Source organism: Temnothorax longispinosus, chromosome 3, assembly GCF_030848805.1.
Source record: "Temnothorax longispinosus isolate EJ_2023e chromosome 3, Tlon_JGU_v1, whole genome shotgun sequence".
NCBI lineage: Eukaryota > Metazoa > Arthropoda > Insecta > Hymenoptera > Formicidae > Temnothorax > Temnothorax longispinosus.
Genome location: NC_092360.1, coordinates 24,818,096 through 24,837,772, shown reverse-complemented (window position 1 = coordinate 24,837,772; position 19,677 = coordinate 24,818,096). Strand labels below are relative to the sequence as shown.

General features: G+C 35.0%; 1 protein-coding gene across 17 annotated transcripts in view; it reads left to right on the top strand.

Moving 5' to 3' along the window:
• The window catches only part of LOC139809621 (FH1/FH2 domain-containing protein 3-like), a 162,571-nt gene that overhangs the window by 115,195 nt on the left and 27,699 nt on the right, over positions 1 to 19,677 (top strand). For 16 of the 17 annotated variants that reach the window (XM_071772640.1, XM_071772643.1, XM_071772641.1 and 13 more), the window contains 4 exons: positions 4,724 to 4,782; positions 13,333 to 13,400; positions 15,609 to 15,714; positions 18,907 to 19,417. In XM_071772640.1, coding sequence (XP_071628741.1) covers positions 4,724 to 4,782; positions 13,333 to 13,400; positions 15,609 to 15,714; positions 18,907 to 19,417 — 744 coding nt within the window. Of the gene's footprint in view, positions 1 to 4,723; positions 4,783 to 13,332; positions 13,401 to 15,608; positions 15,715 to 18,906; positions 19,418 to 19,677 lie in introns of those variants that run through there. The other variant, XR_011731146.1, reaches the window with a different exon arrangement.

Below are 19,677 nucleotides of genomic sequence, written 5' to 3'. Positions count from 1 at the left end.
TTGTACAACCGTTAATCGACCAACACGCTCGCACTTTACGCTCACCCTTTTCGTACATGACCTCGGAGGATATTCCGGAATATATTAGCTGCTTGGGTGCTTGTTAACAGCGGATGGTGCTTTACCGAGGGGAAAATATCAGCGTAGATTTTGAACCGTACTTTAATCTGTGTTTATATTAATAAATTGTGTAATGGAAACGAAATTGCGTAAAATTAATTTTTGTCGAAATTATAGAAATCGAATTTATTAAATTAGCTATAGGTATGTAAACGAAGTTATATAATATAAAATATAGTTTTTTTTATTATGATTAGAATTGAGTATATTATATTATATAATAGTAATTATATATACCTAATAGTTAAGAAACATCGTGAGGTAATGGGTAAATATAAATGCAATATTTATATTCCTGTACATATTTATTTTCTCATCTTGACATTTTGCCAAAAGTTAGATAAATTCTTGATAAATTATTGGAAACTTAAGGTAAATCTTTTTCCGCTGAATTACCTAATGACATTAATCAACTCACAGCTAGTAGTCGCGAAATTTAACTTTTTTCTCGCGAAGCAACTCTTGATTACATTTTGCAGCTGTTAAAGAGTATTTTTGTTTTTGAAGTCGCACAGTCGTCTCTTTCTTGGCAACTCCGCGAGCTGCGATTTTATTTCTTTATTCCATCTTACATAATTTAGCGAGGGAGGCACTTGGTGTGTTTGAAAATTTACTCGGAGATAGTCTCGCATGTGTATCGTATCGTTTTGCAATCGCTGTAGCCGAGAGCGGAATCGAGATCACCCGAGCGAGTCATCAGAAGACGACGGAGGACGGAGTTACTTGATCCTCTAGTCCGCAGGATCGAGCATCTCGAGGTGTAACGAAGCGAAGAGGTCGCGTCGGGTTAATATTGGCCACATCGTTCTCCTCTCAGGCGGATCCAGGTGGATCTCTATCATTAATCTTCATCGACGAATTCCACGTTGGAAATGGTACGACAGTTCGCCCTCTCCTCGCCTTCGCCTCTTCTTTTAATCAATATTTCCTGATTTTCGTTTTCATAAGATGGAACAATAGATTATTTCCGTTCTCGAAATTCACTATTGAGGGCAAACACTTTCGAATTTCTCTGATAGATACGTTTTATATATATTCTTATTCTCTTAATTTATAAAATTAGATTTTGTATAAAATTTTTAGATGATCTTCGTTAGAATTATATATGTATATAGAAACTGTATGGCATAGATTTTATGCTTTTAGAAGCATGTTCTCATCTTGTATAATATATTAATTAAATCCCTTGAATATTAAATGGAAAATTAACACCAGTCAGCTCACGTTTTCTTTCTGTTCGCGCAAACTTCTCAACGCGAACGTCTTTAATTTAATAACTCGATCGAGATGCAGGATTCCTCGGCTCGTTCGCTTCGTAACTTCGTGACGCTAGATGCACAAACTTCTGAATTAAAGAGCGCATGAGTAAAAGACGAAGTATCGATAACAGGTATTGGAAACAACTTCGCCGGCTATCAGTGCGTCGTTCGCCAATTGAAAACTGTCGGCCGGCAGAGTTATCGCATTTAAGACAGCGGCCATTTCGCCTCCTCCACCCTCCTCTCGTTCGGGGAATCACGATTAATGCGCCATTAAGAGAGATTGGAAATCCTTTCGACCCCGGAGACTTTCGTCGCCCAATGGCACGGACGACAAAGTTCCCACAGGCGTTTGCGCCGTCCAGGATTTTGCATTCCATTTGCCCGGGGAACGTTACCCCGGCTTCGCTTTCGTTCTCCCGAGGGTGCACTTGCCGCTAGCAGACTAGCGGTAGCCACGTTGGAGGTAAATCGTATTTGCATGAGGGTTTCTCCAGCTCTCCTCAGGTAGATTTCGACGACCTCCCGCGCCCTATGACACCGTTCGTTGTTTCCTCGAGAAAGTTATGACGTCCATTTCGAGAAGGCACTTTAAATCGTGCGCTCTCTCGTATGCGAAAACATCGACGCGACGGTCTGAGCGCACTTCCTCGTCTGTAGCGAATAAATCAAGAACATGTAAAATTTAATTAATTAAATAACGTTCTAAATTCTCGAGTCTTTGAATTTTGAAATATTTTAATTTCTTTAGAAAATAAAAAAAAATAATATCTTAAACATGAATATTGTACATTTGCCTATTATTTTTTGTTAAATCATCTTTTTTTTATTTCATTTTGCGCTGGTAATTACGAAACTAAATTTTCTTTTTAAATTACAAACGTTTAATCATTGCGACATGACAATTGACTCGTAAGAACACGAAAGGATTAAGGCGGCATTTACGATACCGAAGCGTTTCGTTGTATGTTTACCGTGGGATAATCGTTGTAAATTGCTATTGCACTCTCGCAGGAGAAATTATCACGACTCGGTAGAGGCAAAATAAAGCAGCTGAGTGTTTATAAAAGGAAACGGAACGCGCATACTCGGCTGATATTACGGCATTGAACTTGGCCCCGTGTCTGAAACTTTTTAATTTATTCGATACAACCTTTGCTTTTGGAGTTTGTTAACCCTTTGCGGTCGTTGCCATTGGAGCAACGTCGCGTTGCGGCGGCTGCTTGTTTTGCTGCCTGGTGATATATCATTCAGTGTGGTGCATCGAGCAGAATGTTCTCGAGCGAGCATTTTGTAATCTTCAGAGTTGAAAGGGAGAAAAAGAATTCGCGACCTAGCCTGGGCAGTATTTCAGATGATTTTAACATCGAGTAATAAAGTATTTTAGTTCCTATATATATATGTGTACATTTTATTAGAGAACGTGGCTACTGTTATACTCTCGAATCCTCATGTATGGCTATTATCTGCTTCTATAATTTAATTCCGTAGAGAACTAATAACGGAATATTGTCACATAAATCCTTTTATTTTGAGTTAGCTCCTCTCACATATATTTTACGATATTAAGTCAGCATAATAACTTCACATAGGATATTTTATTATTAATGTATCAACTTCCAATTAGACATTAAAAGATTCTACCACATTTCAATTATATTACACTTACTCTAAGTGAATCCATTAAATAAATTGGCTATGTTAATTCATTAAATTATATATGTTTTAATCAACGCTTTTATCTATACTTTATGTTCGTTTTACTTATTTTTGTAATGACTTCTAACACGCAATACTTCATAATTTTATACTTTAGTCTGCTGCTTTTATTTATCATATATTTATACTTAAATGCACGAAATTGAATGTTTTATCATAACAAATCTTTTGTTTTCTCATTTCTTTGTTACTAACACTTAGGAATCTAAAGAATTGAATTATTTATCCTAGTTTTAGTTTTAATTTTTCGAAAGCATTTAGTACCGCACTTATACACCACATTTTAAATTTGTCCTATTGCACTCTATATTCTTGCCCTTTGCCGACACTCGAGAGGGGTCGCCTAACATACTGCTACGGCCGCCATTATTCGTGGGAAATTCAGGGCGCGTAATCGCATTCTGACTCCCTCATTTAACGAGCGGAAACATTATTAACGAGCGTATACCCGACTTTTTTTTTTTTTTACCTCCGCGCACCATCACCGCCACCACCGCTGCTATGCCAACGATTCTTCGTCGCCTCTTTTCCTCTCCCCCTCCTCTTTTTCTGAAAGCCATTGTCTATACGGTCGTCGCGGTTTCTCAGCGACGCGGACGTGGCGTGGGAAGGTTCGCAGGGCCTTAAAGTTCGCGCCGTTCAAGGTGAGGTGATATGCACGGGGAAGTCGAGTTGCGCCACTCTAACCCAATTTATGTATCAGAGCACGTTGTTGTGAAGCTGCATTTACACCAAAATCGATGAGCGTTTCCTCTCGCGAATTGGTACGCTCGTAGAACTTCATTACAGTTGTCATATGATGAGTTCGTCGCTACTTGACTATTCCATGGGGAATTTCTGGGACGCTCATGGAATAACCCACTCCAGAAGTTTCCTATCCTAAAACTAATTAGCTTGTCTAGTAGTAGGGCAATTAGGACAAAATTTATGCATAGTCGATACTACTGTACGTTACGCAAAAGTTTGTAATTACAACGTGTCGTAATTTTCTTTCCTAATCACATTAGTTAATAATGTTATATTAATTTAGGTCAATTTTTTATCTACACTACAATAATTAATAATGTTAAGTGTTGATACGCAATTATTGTTTCCTACATAAACTTTTTGAGAAAATAATATTCCAATAAAGATTATTTCTATTTTGAGCGTCAAAGCGATTAGAAATTAACGTTGATATACGTATATGGCGAAATAACGTAAAGCTATTAATTATTTATTTAGTTGACTCAAGAAACAAATGGTCATAATTACGTTACCAGGTTATCGTGTTGTTATGTCAGGACAAAGACTGCATTATAATTGCAAATTTATAAATCTAGATTTAAAAACACGCAGCATACCGTAGGATACGTATTTAGAATTCGCACATTGTGCACGCGGATTAAGGAGGACGCGCCAAGCCCTAATTAAGTAATTACCGAACGCGATTAATTCGCAGCTGTAACTAATTAGCATCCATCCGCGACGGGATGAATAATAGCGCGTTTCAGTGGGGCAATGGGCCTTTCTCGTCTCCTCCACCTCCGTATCTTTAATTAGATATTAATATGTAACCCGGCGCAGCAATCAGCATTTCGACGCGCATACTAATCGGTCGGTATTGTTTATTCTTTTTGTTACAGCCGGAAGAACGCGATCATTCTCAGGACCCAGCTGTCCGTGAGGGTTCACACCATCATAGGTGAGTACCATCATCGTGAATTTCTGATTTAAATCTCGCGACGGGCTCCCACGATCCACTTGGATGGATCATCCGTGCCGACCGCGCGCGCGCTGATTCCTCGACCCTTAACAGGCAGCGTCGGGTCGAGCCTCGTTCTAGTTACTCGGTCACTTGTTTCGGTTCACCGACAACGACGACCTTCTGCTAACTGTAACGCTGATGCTGCAAAGCATTGAATTTTGATCATGATAATTAGATAATGGTAGAAGTATACAGAATGGGATTAAATGACATTACAAATGATGTTTTATGTTTCAAATAATTTTATTTTATCAATTTCTAATTTTGCTTAACTAAAATATATTGATAATTAAGTGTATTAAAAGTAAACAAAATTGAAAAATCTCTTGCAAATTAATGGAATTAAATAAATAATCAATACCTTTTTAATTATTTTATTTTAAATCAATTTTATATAGAAATTTATAATATGAGATGTATTTCGAAATCAAATTTTAATATTATTTAATATTAGAAAATGAAAAGATATATAAAGAAACTATGCTTAAATACATTCCTGCTAAAAAATAAACTTTCTAAAATTAAGAAATCTATATAAATGAAATGATTAAATAAATTTATTTATATGACTCGTTAATATACAATTCTATAAATAAACAGAATAATAAATTTCTATAAATAAAATTTTTTAAAGCTGTTCAATTAATACATATACATTTCTTTTATTGTGTGTGTGAACTACAAGTAATACGAATAACTTTGCAGTTATAATTTGTAACTTTTTAATATTATTTTTAATTATATATAGAATAATTTTATTACAAAATATATTTTAGTTAAATCATTAGTAGATATTCTAGTTATGAGGTCACTTGTTTCGGTTTACCAATAATAGCGACCTAACTGTAATAGTGACAATGCGACCAATCAATGATCGTGGGTGAATAGTCACACACATTTAATCATCATAGCACCAAGAGGTCCAAATGTACAAGGGCCGTATATCATTAATATGAATAACTTGTACTAATTGTGATACTGACATACGTCCAATCGATGACGTCTGATAGACAAACACGTATATAGTTAATCATAATAATGTGTTTGTAGGAACGTAGATATTTTTTCAATAGAAATTTTACATGTAAATTACTTGCAATAATATGTAGCGTGACTAAGAATTATCGTAAATTTAAACACAAATTTTTTAACTAATCTAAGGGGACTCTTCTGTAAATGTTAACGATATCGTTATGTGCTTTGCGCAGCGTTATATGCTCTATGGCATATTATATTTGCGCAAAGCACGTAATGATGTCGTTAACGTTTACAGAATAGGCCCCTAAGATTGATATCTTTTTTAAATCATTATAAAAGTTTTTAAAAAGATAATCCACGAATTAAACTTCCAGCATACATATTATTTATCATTTTAATTTTTATATTTTTTACTGTAAGATGTATTTCATAAAGTACTTCTAATTTACAATGGAGCATATAGAATAAATGTTTACACAATAAAAATAAAAGTAATAAAAATTTATTAGCTAAATTAAAAATAACATTTATTTAAATAAATCATTTCTATATTTTTATAGGATAACGTTTTATTAAAATAATGAATTTTCATATTTTTATGTCGCATTTATTATGATAATTTTTTAGTGTTTTAAAATAATGTGATTTAATATCTCTTTTTTATAAATTCTAGCAACTCTTTAATATTACAAAGCTTTTTATGATTTAAATTGTACGAGCGATTATAGAAACAATGAATAACAAATGCATAATTAAATTTACAATATATCTTTAAGCAAAAGAATATTATTATTTTTTTTTAATATACACCATGCCATAATTATACAATGTCGCAAACAATGAGCTCTTGTTGCCTGTTGATAATTAGCAAAGTAATGACTATGCCGTTGAGTGCGGAACCCTGTACCTGCGAAAATCAAGCTAATCCTTTATCGTGGCTCAGCGACCATCCATCACCGACTATGACAGACGGTACTTAATCACGCAATGTCGAATAAAAACTCCCTTCGTTCTATATTTTTTTTACCCGTAGCGTTACAAAAATCATTATTGAAATTACAACAAATAGCGGCAAACACATATCTCTGTTTGATTCTTTCATCGCCAGATGATTTCTATCTAATAATTAAAAACCATCCAAATATTTGTGTTTATATCTGAACTGTTTAATATGTTACAAAAATATGTAAAAATTCTTTTTTTTTTGTAGGACTTTATTGTGAAAATATATAATTTGAAATTCTTAAAAATATAATTAAAACAGTTTTATCTAATTGAAATAGAAAATCTAATTGAAATCTCTCTCTCTCTCTCTCTCTCTCTCTCTCTCTCTCTCCTTCTTGTAGAAGAAGTAAGAAGTTAGCATGGTTATTCAAAATTCGTGCGTGCGCATAATGCTTTTAGATTTGTAATAGTCATATAATTGTACCGTAAATACATAACATTAAATATGTAGCACGAATATTGCTAAAATGTCTATAATAATGTTATGAATCAATCGGAGTCTTCGATTTTTCTTCTTAAAAACAAGTGCACTCTTTGTCGGCGATTTTCTTAAACGTTTTTCTTGGCATAATAGAACGAACTGGAATATTACGAAAAAATTGAATCGTGTGATGCAGTTTTCTGAATTACTGCATTTGAATTTTATGCGCTTTTTATCAGCAAGCGAGTCTTTTCTGAGTAAATGAGCAGTGATTTGTTGTTTTATCAGTTTTGTTTTGGAAATAATTTTCTGTAAAAAAAAACGTATTATTTCGATAAGCTTCTGATTAAATCTTATTATGCTTGAATTACTATAATTACCAACATTTAATGACTCAGAGAAATAATGTCTATGGGCTCATTTATATTTTTAAAACGGGTTTTAATAGCTTACTTTTTACTTACAAGTTTGCAGTGTTTTTGTTTTTATGCCGAACCTGCGTATTTATTTCTTTTGTACAGATTATTAAATCACTTTAAAAGTAACACATTAAAAGTTTAAGAAATGTTTTGAACAGAGTTTAAGCATTTTAGAAGCTTTTAAAATTTATATATTTTTAGAGTTTATTATTATTTAAATTATTTGAATAAGATTTACTTTTTAATTAATTTTATTACAATGTTTTCTGAAAACCATAATAAGGTACGTAGAAATGTTACGCGACGTATAATAAACTTTGTTTGTCTGAATAAAATCTTGTCTTCTACATTCATTTCCATTAACATTGTTACATTATTTCTGTTAAAATGAGGATTCTGTATAAGATGTTCAGACAAGCTTATTTGACTTGCTAACATTAATTTCTTGAAAATAAGCAAAGGTATTGCTTGCGTCTTTTCGCCATGTAAATTATTCCTTACGGGTTCAGCTGTCAGCGCTGTTTCCTGCCAGTAGACATTTCTATAATTGTTATTAACATTATACTTCCTTGTATAACTGAATCAATTGTAATTAAAAGATGTTGTATTGTAGTCTGGTTATATATTCTTAAACGTAATAATATTTACAGAAATTATATAAAGTATTCAAAAACTAACACACTTTTATGCAATTATAAATTTTTTGATAAATTTTAAAACATCTTTCTCTTTTCATATTTCTTACTCTTTTCTTATACTTCTTACTCATTTCTTTTTAATTTTCTTGTAATAGATAATTTATAATGATGCTTTAATGAAATTTTTACAAATTTATTTAAAATGTGTATTAGATATATGTAAAAACTTATTTACTTGTACATATACTGAAACATAATTATTCATATTCTTTTTATTTCTTGTAATTAAATAATTACTTTTAAATAACCTTTGTTTTTTTCTGCGTCTTTTGTTTTTCCAGACAAAAAGCTAGCAATTAATATTTTTTATGTACATTTATTAAATTTGTTAATAATTAGTAATCTTGCTGAAATGTTCCATAGATGTTGAATATCACAGAGAACAAAATTTGCGATCATGTGTGTCGAGTACACCTGCGGGCTCTGTGTCCTGGTTCATTGAACTCTGTGAAGGCGGTGGAGGAGATAATCGAAGGTACAGAATAAGCAAGAAAAAAAAAGAAGTTTCAAAAGGGCAGAGGGAGGAGCGGAAGCCCCAAAGTGGACCATGCCGTTTTACATATTTTAACGGTTCTCCGTGTACCTCCGGTCTTCATGAAATTCGTATGTCTTTCTTTGTTTTGATCTTTCGTCTCTTCTTCCTCCTGTGCGACTTAACATAGCTTCGAAAAGTAATAAAAAAAGTAATAAAAATGACCCTATCTTGCAAGAATGTCTTGCGTATTTTATTTATACCTGAATACGTGCAAGCTATTTGAAGTGACAAAAATATCAAGAAACGGAAATAAATAAAACTATTACAGAATAGAGTTTCTAAACAAAGAAAAATTAATAAGAAATATAATATTTGTAACGTTTGCATAACTAAAATCTTTTAATCTTTACATAATATTTCTTCTCATATTTAATTTTCTTAGTACATTTAATATAAATAGATACTTTTGCAATAAATAAATATCTTATAATATGTATAACTTATGACAAAAAACCAAGAATAAATTAGTGATCTAAAAATACGTGATATGATAGAATACTAGTATTATCACACATTATTAATACAATAATTCACTAATAACATATATGATTAACTATAATATATAATCCCTTGGATAATGATGAAATTTGTTAGACAATAAATGCAGTGATAAATTTATTTCACTTATATTACTAATGCGTTAAATATTAAAATAATAATTATTACACTGTTTATTTGAGGTTTTTGTTAAAAAACATTATTGTTATTGCGTCCCCCTCATTCTTCATTTATCCTTTTCATTTTTGCATTAATACGCGCAAAGTGTACTCACTGACATTCATGCGGCAACGAAATATCGCGATGAATGATTCCGCTATTCTATTTCGCGCACCCGCGAACCGATCATACAAATATTCTGCGGCTGGCCAGTTAACCGGACGCATTACGTATCACGCGATGCGTGCCACGAGAGCACGTTTTCACGTATCACGCGACACACGGATTCGGATTTCGCTCACGCCGAGAAATCTGGCACTAGTATTCGGTTGTTCACGAAATGGATTAGATATTTTAGTAAAATGTTATAGAATTTTTTTAAATTTTAAATTTTTAATAAATTGATCTTTAATGTATCTCGGCCCTTTTCTAAGAATATAGTGATATTTATTTCTCCGAAATTTTCCATTTATATAATTTATTAAATTAAAATTATATAAATAATAAAGACTTCTAATTTTCACAGCATTTACTTTGGAAATATCATGAATGTTTAACTCAGAATAGAAATTATTAAAAACCAAATTACAATTTTTAATATACATTTTACTGTTGTATAGGGTAAACTCGGGTAAGATGGCCATACAGGAAAGATGGCCAACCCATGTTCATTCGATGTTTCATGGCGAGCTAGACTGAAAGAACATAGGTTGGCCATCCTTCCTGTATGGCCATCTTACCCGAGTTTACCCTATTGTTTATGACATTTTATTAAAATTATAATTTTGTTAGATTTGATGAAGGCTAACTCACATTCATATCATCATTATGTAGAAGGATTTTTTCATGTGTATAATTTTTTAATTCAAGATACAAAACAAGAAAAAATGTGATACGCTACAAAGATTAAATATAGTTTTTTGTTTAATATTCTTGATATTTCTATATTTTCAGTACGCTTCTCTAATTTTGGTTCCTCTTGTTATTCTCATATTAAAGCAGTGTTGCGTGCCAATTGGCATCATCTATGAAGTGAACAATCATGGATAAAAATAACATATGATAATAATCACATCATATAAAACACTATGATATGATTCTCTATCATGTTACATTTCTCATAAATTAAATGTCACCGATGTTGTCTATTTTTAATTGAACCAATTGATTCCATTGATCTTTTCTCTTAAAACTTGGACTTTAATAAAACTACTCTAGACAATTATTTAATATAAATGTAAATTACATTTTCTCAATAAAATGGATTTTTATATTTTTAATATTAAATTTTTTATTTATTTTAAGAATGCATGCAAATGCTTCAAAATTTATTAGTAATTTCTGTCTTTTCATGAAAATAATGTTGTTGAATATATTTAAGGTAGTAAAGTAATTAAGAACAGATTTGCATGCCTTTGAAAAAATTTAGCGCAAGTACAAGTATACACATTTAAAATGCATAAAATGTTAATTTCTCTTCTGCCAAACGCAAATGGGACTCTAATCTAGAAACAAGTTGGTAGATTATCTACAGTAGCCTAAGATAATAAGCATTTAACGCTGAAACCTAACATTGATTGTAGTGAAAATTAAGCGAAAGAGGATCTATGAACGACAATAGCGCATTACGGTGTATAGTCACGGCAAAGTTGCTTAGCAGCGAAAAGAAGATACCACGCGGAGACAGAGAGACGGAGCAAAAAGGGTCGAAGGGGGGGACGGAGACCTTTGCTTATATGGTCACTGATTACGGAGGGACCAAGGGCCCCAGGGCCTTGGGACCGCTATTCTTAGAAGACGCGTCGTTCGTTCTCTCTTCCTCGCCGTCATCCTTTCTCCCCGACTCCTTCGCGTACCCTGCAGCGAGCTCCTAATTACCTTTGCTTGCATATCTCCTCTCTTTCTCTTTCTCGCTCGTTTTTCCCGTCACTCTTCTCCTTGGACCATCTCTCTCCTGCATGCATTATGCATTTGGAGATCGCGTGATAGCCGTGGATTATGCGGTCGCACCGGGCCTTCGTTTCCGCGAAAGAAATCGCGAATTGGGTTTGCCATGCCGCAATCCGTGACTTGGGCAGACGAAAAGGCGTGGTTACGTAAAAAATCGCAAACAAGATGTGGCCACAATAAACGAAAAGTAACTTTATATTTAAATGCTGCCGTTATTAAACACATTCTATATTAAAAAGTTAGGCCCTTAAATAGAAATTAAAATTTTTATTGCCATCAATTTAAACAAATAGGATCGATGGTAAAAAATGATCTAAAAGTAGATAGTAAAGACAACAAAGAATAATCGATATTTTACATATTATGCTATTAGATGGTTATAGGTATTTATTTTCGACCAAGCCGTATAGAAATATGAGAAGGGGAAAAAGAGAACGAAGTAAGGGGGAGAGAGAAAGAACAATGACGAATTGCGCTTATCAAAGATCGTAGACTGAAACTACCTCTCGTATATAATACATAGTACTGACATGTCCAACTTTTCTCACCTTGTTTCCGGTAAAATTTCTATTGCATATATATTCACAGCATATTGGCATATTCCGCGCTTTTGCACGATAACACGTTCCACTAGACTCATTCGTTTTTTCGTTGTCCTGACGAACTATCCGCGAACTTCCGCAATAGAATCAGAAAATTCCGGTATGGCCGGCAAATTGAATTTGCCCTGCCGCACCGCCGATGAAATGGAATTCAATTATTAGTAATACGGCGAATCGGTGGGTCATGATTGGAAGAGGATCGCGTACAGGTTGGCGAGAGAAAAATGGTCGCGGAGACGGAATGGAGATTTTCGACCGGGAATTCAACATGCAAAATTGATGGGACTTAATTACGAACCTGTGTTTAATTGCTCCCCGGTACTTGCTCCGTTGTTTACCCGATAAATAAATCCATTCGAGGGAGAGCGGAATCAAATGGTGAACTTCTCAATGGGATCATGAATCCTCCCGAGAACGAAGAATACGTTGTATACGTTGTTGAATACGGCGCGGCGCGGCGGTATGTTGAATATGCGCGCATTCGCCTTGTTTATCATTGATCAAAAGCGTTATTTGAGGAAACTTTGTGATTAATAATAGCGTCTATGTGATACGATGCTTGGATATCAAATTAAATTTATTAAAAATTACGATAGATAAAATACAATAATTTTGAAGTTCGACTGAATAGCGGAATAACATCTTGGAGATAATTTACTGAATAAAGCAAACTTTCTTGAAAACATGTTTTATATAGATTTGACATTTCATTATGTAGCATTTACATTTGAATGAAATACATATGTTTGAAGACTATTGCGGAAAGAAATTAATTTTGTGAAATTATATTAATTGTCACAATTACTTATCCGCTTAGTTACTTCATTAGTCCATCATGATAAATTTCTCCACTTACCGAGCTGGCATTGACACCGCACTTCATTAATCCTGTTGTTTTCGTTTGGTGATACTAAAATTAATCTCGGACGATGAAGGTTCCCAGTCTCGCCCGAGGGCCGGATTCAATAATCTGACGGCAATTTATATCAAATTAGCGGTGCACGCGTGCGCGGTCGCATGGAATTGCCGCGATGGAAGAGGCTATGGTAAACGGCGGCCTCTTCATTACAGCCGCTTTAAGTACCGTGATCTGAAAATGGGGTCCTTTGCAAAAAGGGGGCCCCGGACTCGCGCAACAATGCGCGCGAACGCGCCCACGACGACGACGGCGCGCATGCAGTATTATTATAATAAATGGTTGCGTGTTGCTTGTCTGTTGCAGAAAAATTGCTGAACAGCGAGGGCCGCGAGCTGCGACGGGCTCTCTTCTCCCTCAAGCAGATTTTTCAGGTGGGTTTGCAATTCGCGATGAGATGGAACGAGCGAGAAGGCCGGGAAGAATGTATAGTGTGGATGTATAGTGGGACTGGACGAATGAGCAGTTGCGGTGTATGCGACGAAATTGAGCGAATATTTTTGCGCGAAGTTACTTGTCTGACGAGTAAATTATTTATCATGGCGATTCGAGCAAGTGCATCTTCCCCACTCTTGGTCGAAGACGCATAGTTTTATCTCTTTTCTTCAAGAAACCTGACCTGATCAAGAATGAAGAGTTTAATTAAGTATCTGGTGGTTTAAACTCGTAATATTTGTTTTTTAAAGTTATCCATGAATAACAAGGCGTTCGATCATGTGTATATTGAATTAAAATCTATATATAATGTGGTAATTATAACAATGTATATAAAAAATGTTTTAGTATTGCATTCGTATTTGTCAGTGTCTAAATTACAAAACATGATATTTTCTTAAAATAGTGTGTACTAGAAAACGTAAAAAGAGAAAACAATCACATTAGGGAGCCTGAAATCTTAGATCTTACATTTTATATTTGCTAACAAAACTATTGAAAATAATTCGGTTATTAAATGTTTAATATTCAAGAATATAAATACATTATGTCTGAAATAATTATTTTTGTCAGTTTCTTTCTTTTTTAATTTTGCAACGATATTCTACTTTCTTCGTAAACGATTTTCTTTCATTGATTTTATTTCGTTGAGAAAGATGGCTCTCCGGCATAAAAACTAGCATGTAAATTAAAGCACATTTTGATCAGTTCTTTGCCGAAATGTATTTAAATTCATTATTTCTTCGATATTTCATTTATTTACGAGATGAACAACACATTTACTTTCCCTTTCTTTCTCTCTTTCTCTGTTCAAGCTATTATCTGCGTATTTCTTTTGTTATCTATAATTTTAAAAAGATTGAGATTATTGGAAATACTAAATTTTAATTTCGTTCTTGCAGTGAACGACAGAGGACGGAGAGTTAATTAAACTTTGCCCGCATTTAACAATCCTTCCGATTATTGCCACTGCGGGTTTCAATCTTCATCACGACCCTTTCACATCACATGTATCCCTCATATTCTTGCACATCCTTCGTTGTTAATCCGTACAGCTAATCGAATTTACCGTAGGCGCAAATCAATTGCACGTCCGCCCCCGTATCTAATCTTGTCGCAGGGACACGTCGTGTAACCATATATTTCATAATTACTTCCACGAGGCGTCCGATATGCGAACCTGCCCTTTATCTCTCCCCTTTCGGCTAGTTTCAAGTTTCCCTTCGCGGCGCAGAAATTGAGGAAACGCATCGACGCGACGCGACGGTACGAGTTCAATTTCGCTTCTTAATCCGTCGAGCTAATCGAGTCTATGTCGCGCCTAAGTCCCGTGTAAACTTCCACCGTCTCCCGGTTGGCGGGGGAGAAGTGGGAGAGGGGAAACACTGGAGAATACCCAAGTATATATACGCGAATCAGAGAAGTCCGACTAGTTCGCGAACGGCCGTGGCACCGGCTCGGCGCCGCGGCGCCTTGGAAACGAGGGGGTTTAATCAAACTTGGTAGATTTTCCATTATGCCCGCGACTTTGCGCCCGAAGCGGCATAACTAATTCCATTTAACCCCGGCTGCACGGTAGAGCGGGTTGAGCTTAGGTGGTAATGTAGAGGTAAATCACGCTGCCGTGACGTCGCTGTCAGGATCGGATATCAGCAGCTATGTTAGTTTTTCTATGTTTTCTCTGAAGTTTCTTCCAACTCGGAAAGCTTGCCCGTACATCCCAAAAAATATATAAACACATATGAAGATGTTATGAATCGAGATTTGCGATTGTTCGAGTAACAACATAAAAATTGCTTCTGAAATCTGAATAAATATTTAATGAAATTTTCTGTTATATAAAAACATACTTAATTAATAATTGTAATAGCTAAGAACTATTGATTATTTTGATCGATTTTATATTTATTCTGATGTAAAGTAATTACACGCGTAATACAATGTTTAACACGTAATGCGATATTTTTTTAAGTTTTATACATTAAAAGCTTTCCGTTCTGATATAATAAAGAAGCGTACCTAGCAGCAATAAAGGCCTTTAAGGAAACATTTCTGCAAACTGTTTCCTATTTAGAACAACGTAGATTAATTCTGTCGCCTCGTTAAGTTGTAATAAAATTGACTTATCGCGAATTCGAATTTTCCAGGAGGACAAGGATCTGGTGCACGAGTTTGTGCAAAATGACGGACTTGCCTGCTTGATCAAAGTCAGCAGCGAAGCCGACCAGAATTACCAAAATTACATTTTACGAGGTGAGTACTTTATTCATTTATTATAAAATTGAAGGGTAACTGCGTCCCTAATGCTCATCTCCAATTCAATAAAGTCTAGACCTTTTCTCGCTTAAACCGTTCTCTTATTATTATCGATAAAACTTTCATCTTCTTCAAACAAATTGAGATTTTCCTACACGCGTAAGAACAAAATGATATTTTCAAGTGGTTTACTTATAAAAATTATTTTTATTTTTAGGACTAAAAGTATTAGATATATATTAAACATATACACGATCATTTAAAAAATGTGGTACATTTTTTCCTAGATAAAAGAAATATTAAGAAGTACTATTCAGTTCTGTGACAGAAATAATTTATATTATTTTTTCTTTAATGTTCTTAATTAAAAACTTCTAGTTATTACTAATTATTCGTTGGTTATTCTGATAGTTTCTAATAAATATTAGATGATTATAGTATATCTAGTCTTTCTATAATTAATCAAGATATATTGCCAATTATATGAGTCTCAATTATAATACAATAACGAAGTTATGTCATCGATATATATTATAAAGACTAAAAAAAACTTTTATCTTGATGCCTTTAAATTCATGTGCAGATATCTTATCTATTAATCACGATCTCTATAAAAATGTCCAATTAATTTTTATAACTTGTAAATAGCTATTGTTGTGGCGTACCGCCAACAATTCAATAACAATACCAGGAGATGATTATTCTATAACTTCCGCAATAACAGCAGTAGTCGGTTCATCCAATTAGATGGCGGGAAAGTCCTATCGTAAACGGATTCGCAAATTGAGTTAAGAGAACGATATGACCTTGCCGAGATAACATGCGCACCGAGATTTCGTGGTAGACATAGACGCTCTCTACGCGCGCGCGCTCCCGCTTTGCCGCAAGTAACGATAAGATAATACCGGCGTAATGTAGCTAACGTTTAACGAGCGAGGCATCAACGTCCCTAGTCTTTGTCTTTCCAAGAAGGACGTGGCGACGATGATATTGCCATCTAAAAGTACGGCGAGCGAGAGAAGGTGACACCAGGTGTTAACGCGCCGCATTTACGAAAGCGTCAACACGTGGGAGCCCCACGGTGGCTCGCAGCTACTCGTCAAACCCGCGATGCGTCGCGAATTATGAATGGTGCTCTTTGATCGTGCCTTTGAGTGCGATATCTCGGAGCCGCGTTCAAGTACTTTGTAAACCGCCGGCTTATACGCGAATGAGCACGCTAATTTCATGTTGTAATCTTGTAATGCATTCGTCGCATCCGTCTCTGTATTAGAGGGGAGACTGAAGCGAATCGAGAAACCCATAATAAAGCAGTAAAAGATACGAGAAGCAAAGATTTTGATATTGCAAACGCAATTTTGAGAAGTATAATATATTTTAAGAGATAATAAGAATAATTGAATTTATTTTATTTACATTTAAATATAATTTAACAATCTTTCTTGACTATTGTTTATTACCTGATATCTATTTGAAGCAACTTATTATTAAATTCTTATGCAATTTTTCTGTTTTTATTACAGAAGTTGGTACCATGCGCGTATATTACACATTTTGCAGTCTATTTAAAGTAACTTACAATGCCCCTCGACTGCAACATAATTATATCAGATGTTTTAATTATGCGCGACGCAATTTATATACGTCTTGATTCTAATTAGATTTTGCATCCTAACTTTATGGCCTATCTAACGATAACGGCTAGATTAACGTTTATTAGTGGAACGTGCCGAAATTGCTTCATGATCATTGTCATTGCCAGCCTGTGTTGCTGATACGAAGCACACGATCGCGCGAATGCCAGAATTTTGATGATATTCTATTGGAGAATCAGTATACGTAAACAGTTACATTTTTATCGAGATAAAAGCCTCGTTAACTTGATTGCACTATCCAGCTCCAAATTTGCATAGGTTAAATATTGATTATAACACATACACGCGAATGGGATTCAAAAATTGCTGATTTTCTATCAATATTATTTCTTACATTTTGTGTACAACATAATTCTCGCGAAAATTAAACATCGTTAGCATTCTCGCAAACAAAGTCGATTTCCGAGTTGGATTTGGAATAGTTCGTTGCGATGGTAACTCATATATTTCATTTGATAAACACTCACTAATTGGCTTTGCGACTTACAATTAGTGTAACATCAATTATTTCGTTTGCATATCGTATAAATGATTTGGATTTTCATGCGCATTTTCAAGTTGCATGTAAACCCACGTGTAATTATTACTCGACAAAGTGTAGCATGGGAGATTCCGATTTTTTTCTCATTGTTTATAATTAATTTCAGTTGAAGCGGTTTTACCTGCAGTACATGAATGCTCGCAGCAGCTTCCTTCTATATTTTTCGTGCATTTTACACGCCAAGCGTGCCGTAATTTGTTTAGGGCAGGGCGGGTGGAGGGCTTTTCATCGGGATATGCGTGTTTCAAGCGATAAGCGTGTGAGCGCAAGCATATTTTCGACCATAATATTATGTCGGATAAAATTTGAGTAAACCTGCCGCGATCGGTGGAATTTGCTCGTTAAATTCCAATCGCGCCTGCCTGCGTTCGTGGCCCGAGGACGGGACGGAAATCAGTTTCGTAAACAACGGGGCATGGTAAAAAAAATAGGTAACATCGTTTTGGATCGAGCCGAGATTGATGGGTATCGCATCGGTTTGTGCAACGACGGTTGTATTTCTCGTTGCGTATCTGCATCGGTAGAGGTCATCATTCCGACGTTTCCGCTTATATTTTTACGTTCCGGTAAAAATAGCGAGAAATGCCACGGTGCGAATTAAGAGACAAGATTAATGGTTATATATCAACAGGGAGATTTAAAAATTTAGGCGAAAAATATCGATTAATGCGGAAAATATTTAATGTAATTGGAGTATTGGCAACGATATCTTAAAAGGCAGCTGTTCGTATAAAAATAGATTTCTTTCTCCGCTAATCTCCTAGGGAGTGCATGTTTAAACGGCATTTAAAAAAATATTTAATTTTTTACTTCTCTTTTTGCGATGTTTCAAGAATCTCTTGGGTCTTTATGTTATTTGAGTGTGGCCATAAAATCTATCAGAGAGGTACATTTACGCGGACAACGGTTAAAGGCTTCACTCTTTATGCCCGATTGTCTGGAACAATTTCGCCCTTCGTGTTTTAATCTCGCAACTCGTTTGCATTTATGCAGCACTCGGCCAGGTGATGCTGTACGTCGACGGCATGAACGGGGTGATGGAACATGGGCAGACGGTGGAATGGTTGTATACGTTAATTGCTAGTCGTTTTCGGCTGGTGGTGAAGACGGCGTTGAAACTACTGCTCGTGTTTGTGGAATACGTGGAAACAAACAGCCTGCTGTTGGTCAGGGCTGTGAGGGCGGTCGATCAGGCCAGGGGCGTGGTACCGTGGATTAACGTGATGAAACTCCTGAAGGATTATGACGCCGCTGACACGGAGTTGCTTATATACGCAACGACTTTGATCAACAAGTGTTTGAATGGTATCCCCGATCAAGACACGTACTACGATCAAGTGGACTGCCTCGAGGAACAGGGTATGGAGGGCGTTATTCAGAGGTACATGTCGAAACAGGGCACGGATCTTGACCTGCTCAGACAGTTTCAAATCTACGAAGCGGTGTTGCATCACGAAGACGGCGACAGGGGTTCGCCTATACGTCAATTGGATGACAATATAAGGTAGGTGATATCATAATTTGCCATGGAACGTATAATATTATGTAATAAGACCAAATAAGTAATTTTTACTTTGCCAGTGAATAAGTAACAGTAAAGATTTTTTATTTGATATAATTGGATATCTTTATAATCGACAATACGATCATTGATGTAATAAGATTCCTTCTTTTTCATCCGCATTTAAATTAATTAATATATAATTTTCTGAAATGTTGTATGATCTATAGAAGAAAAAGGAAAGATCTTGCAATTAGATGCAT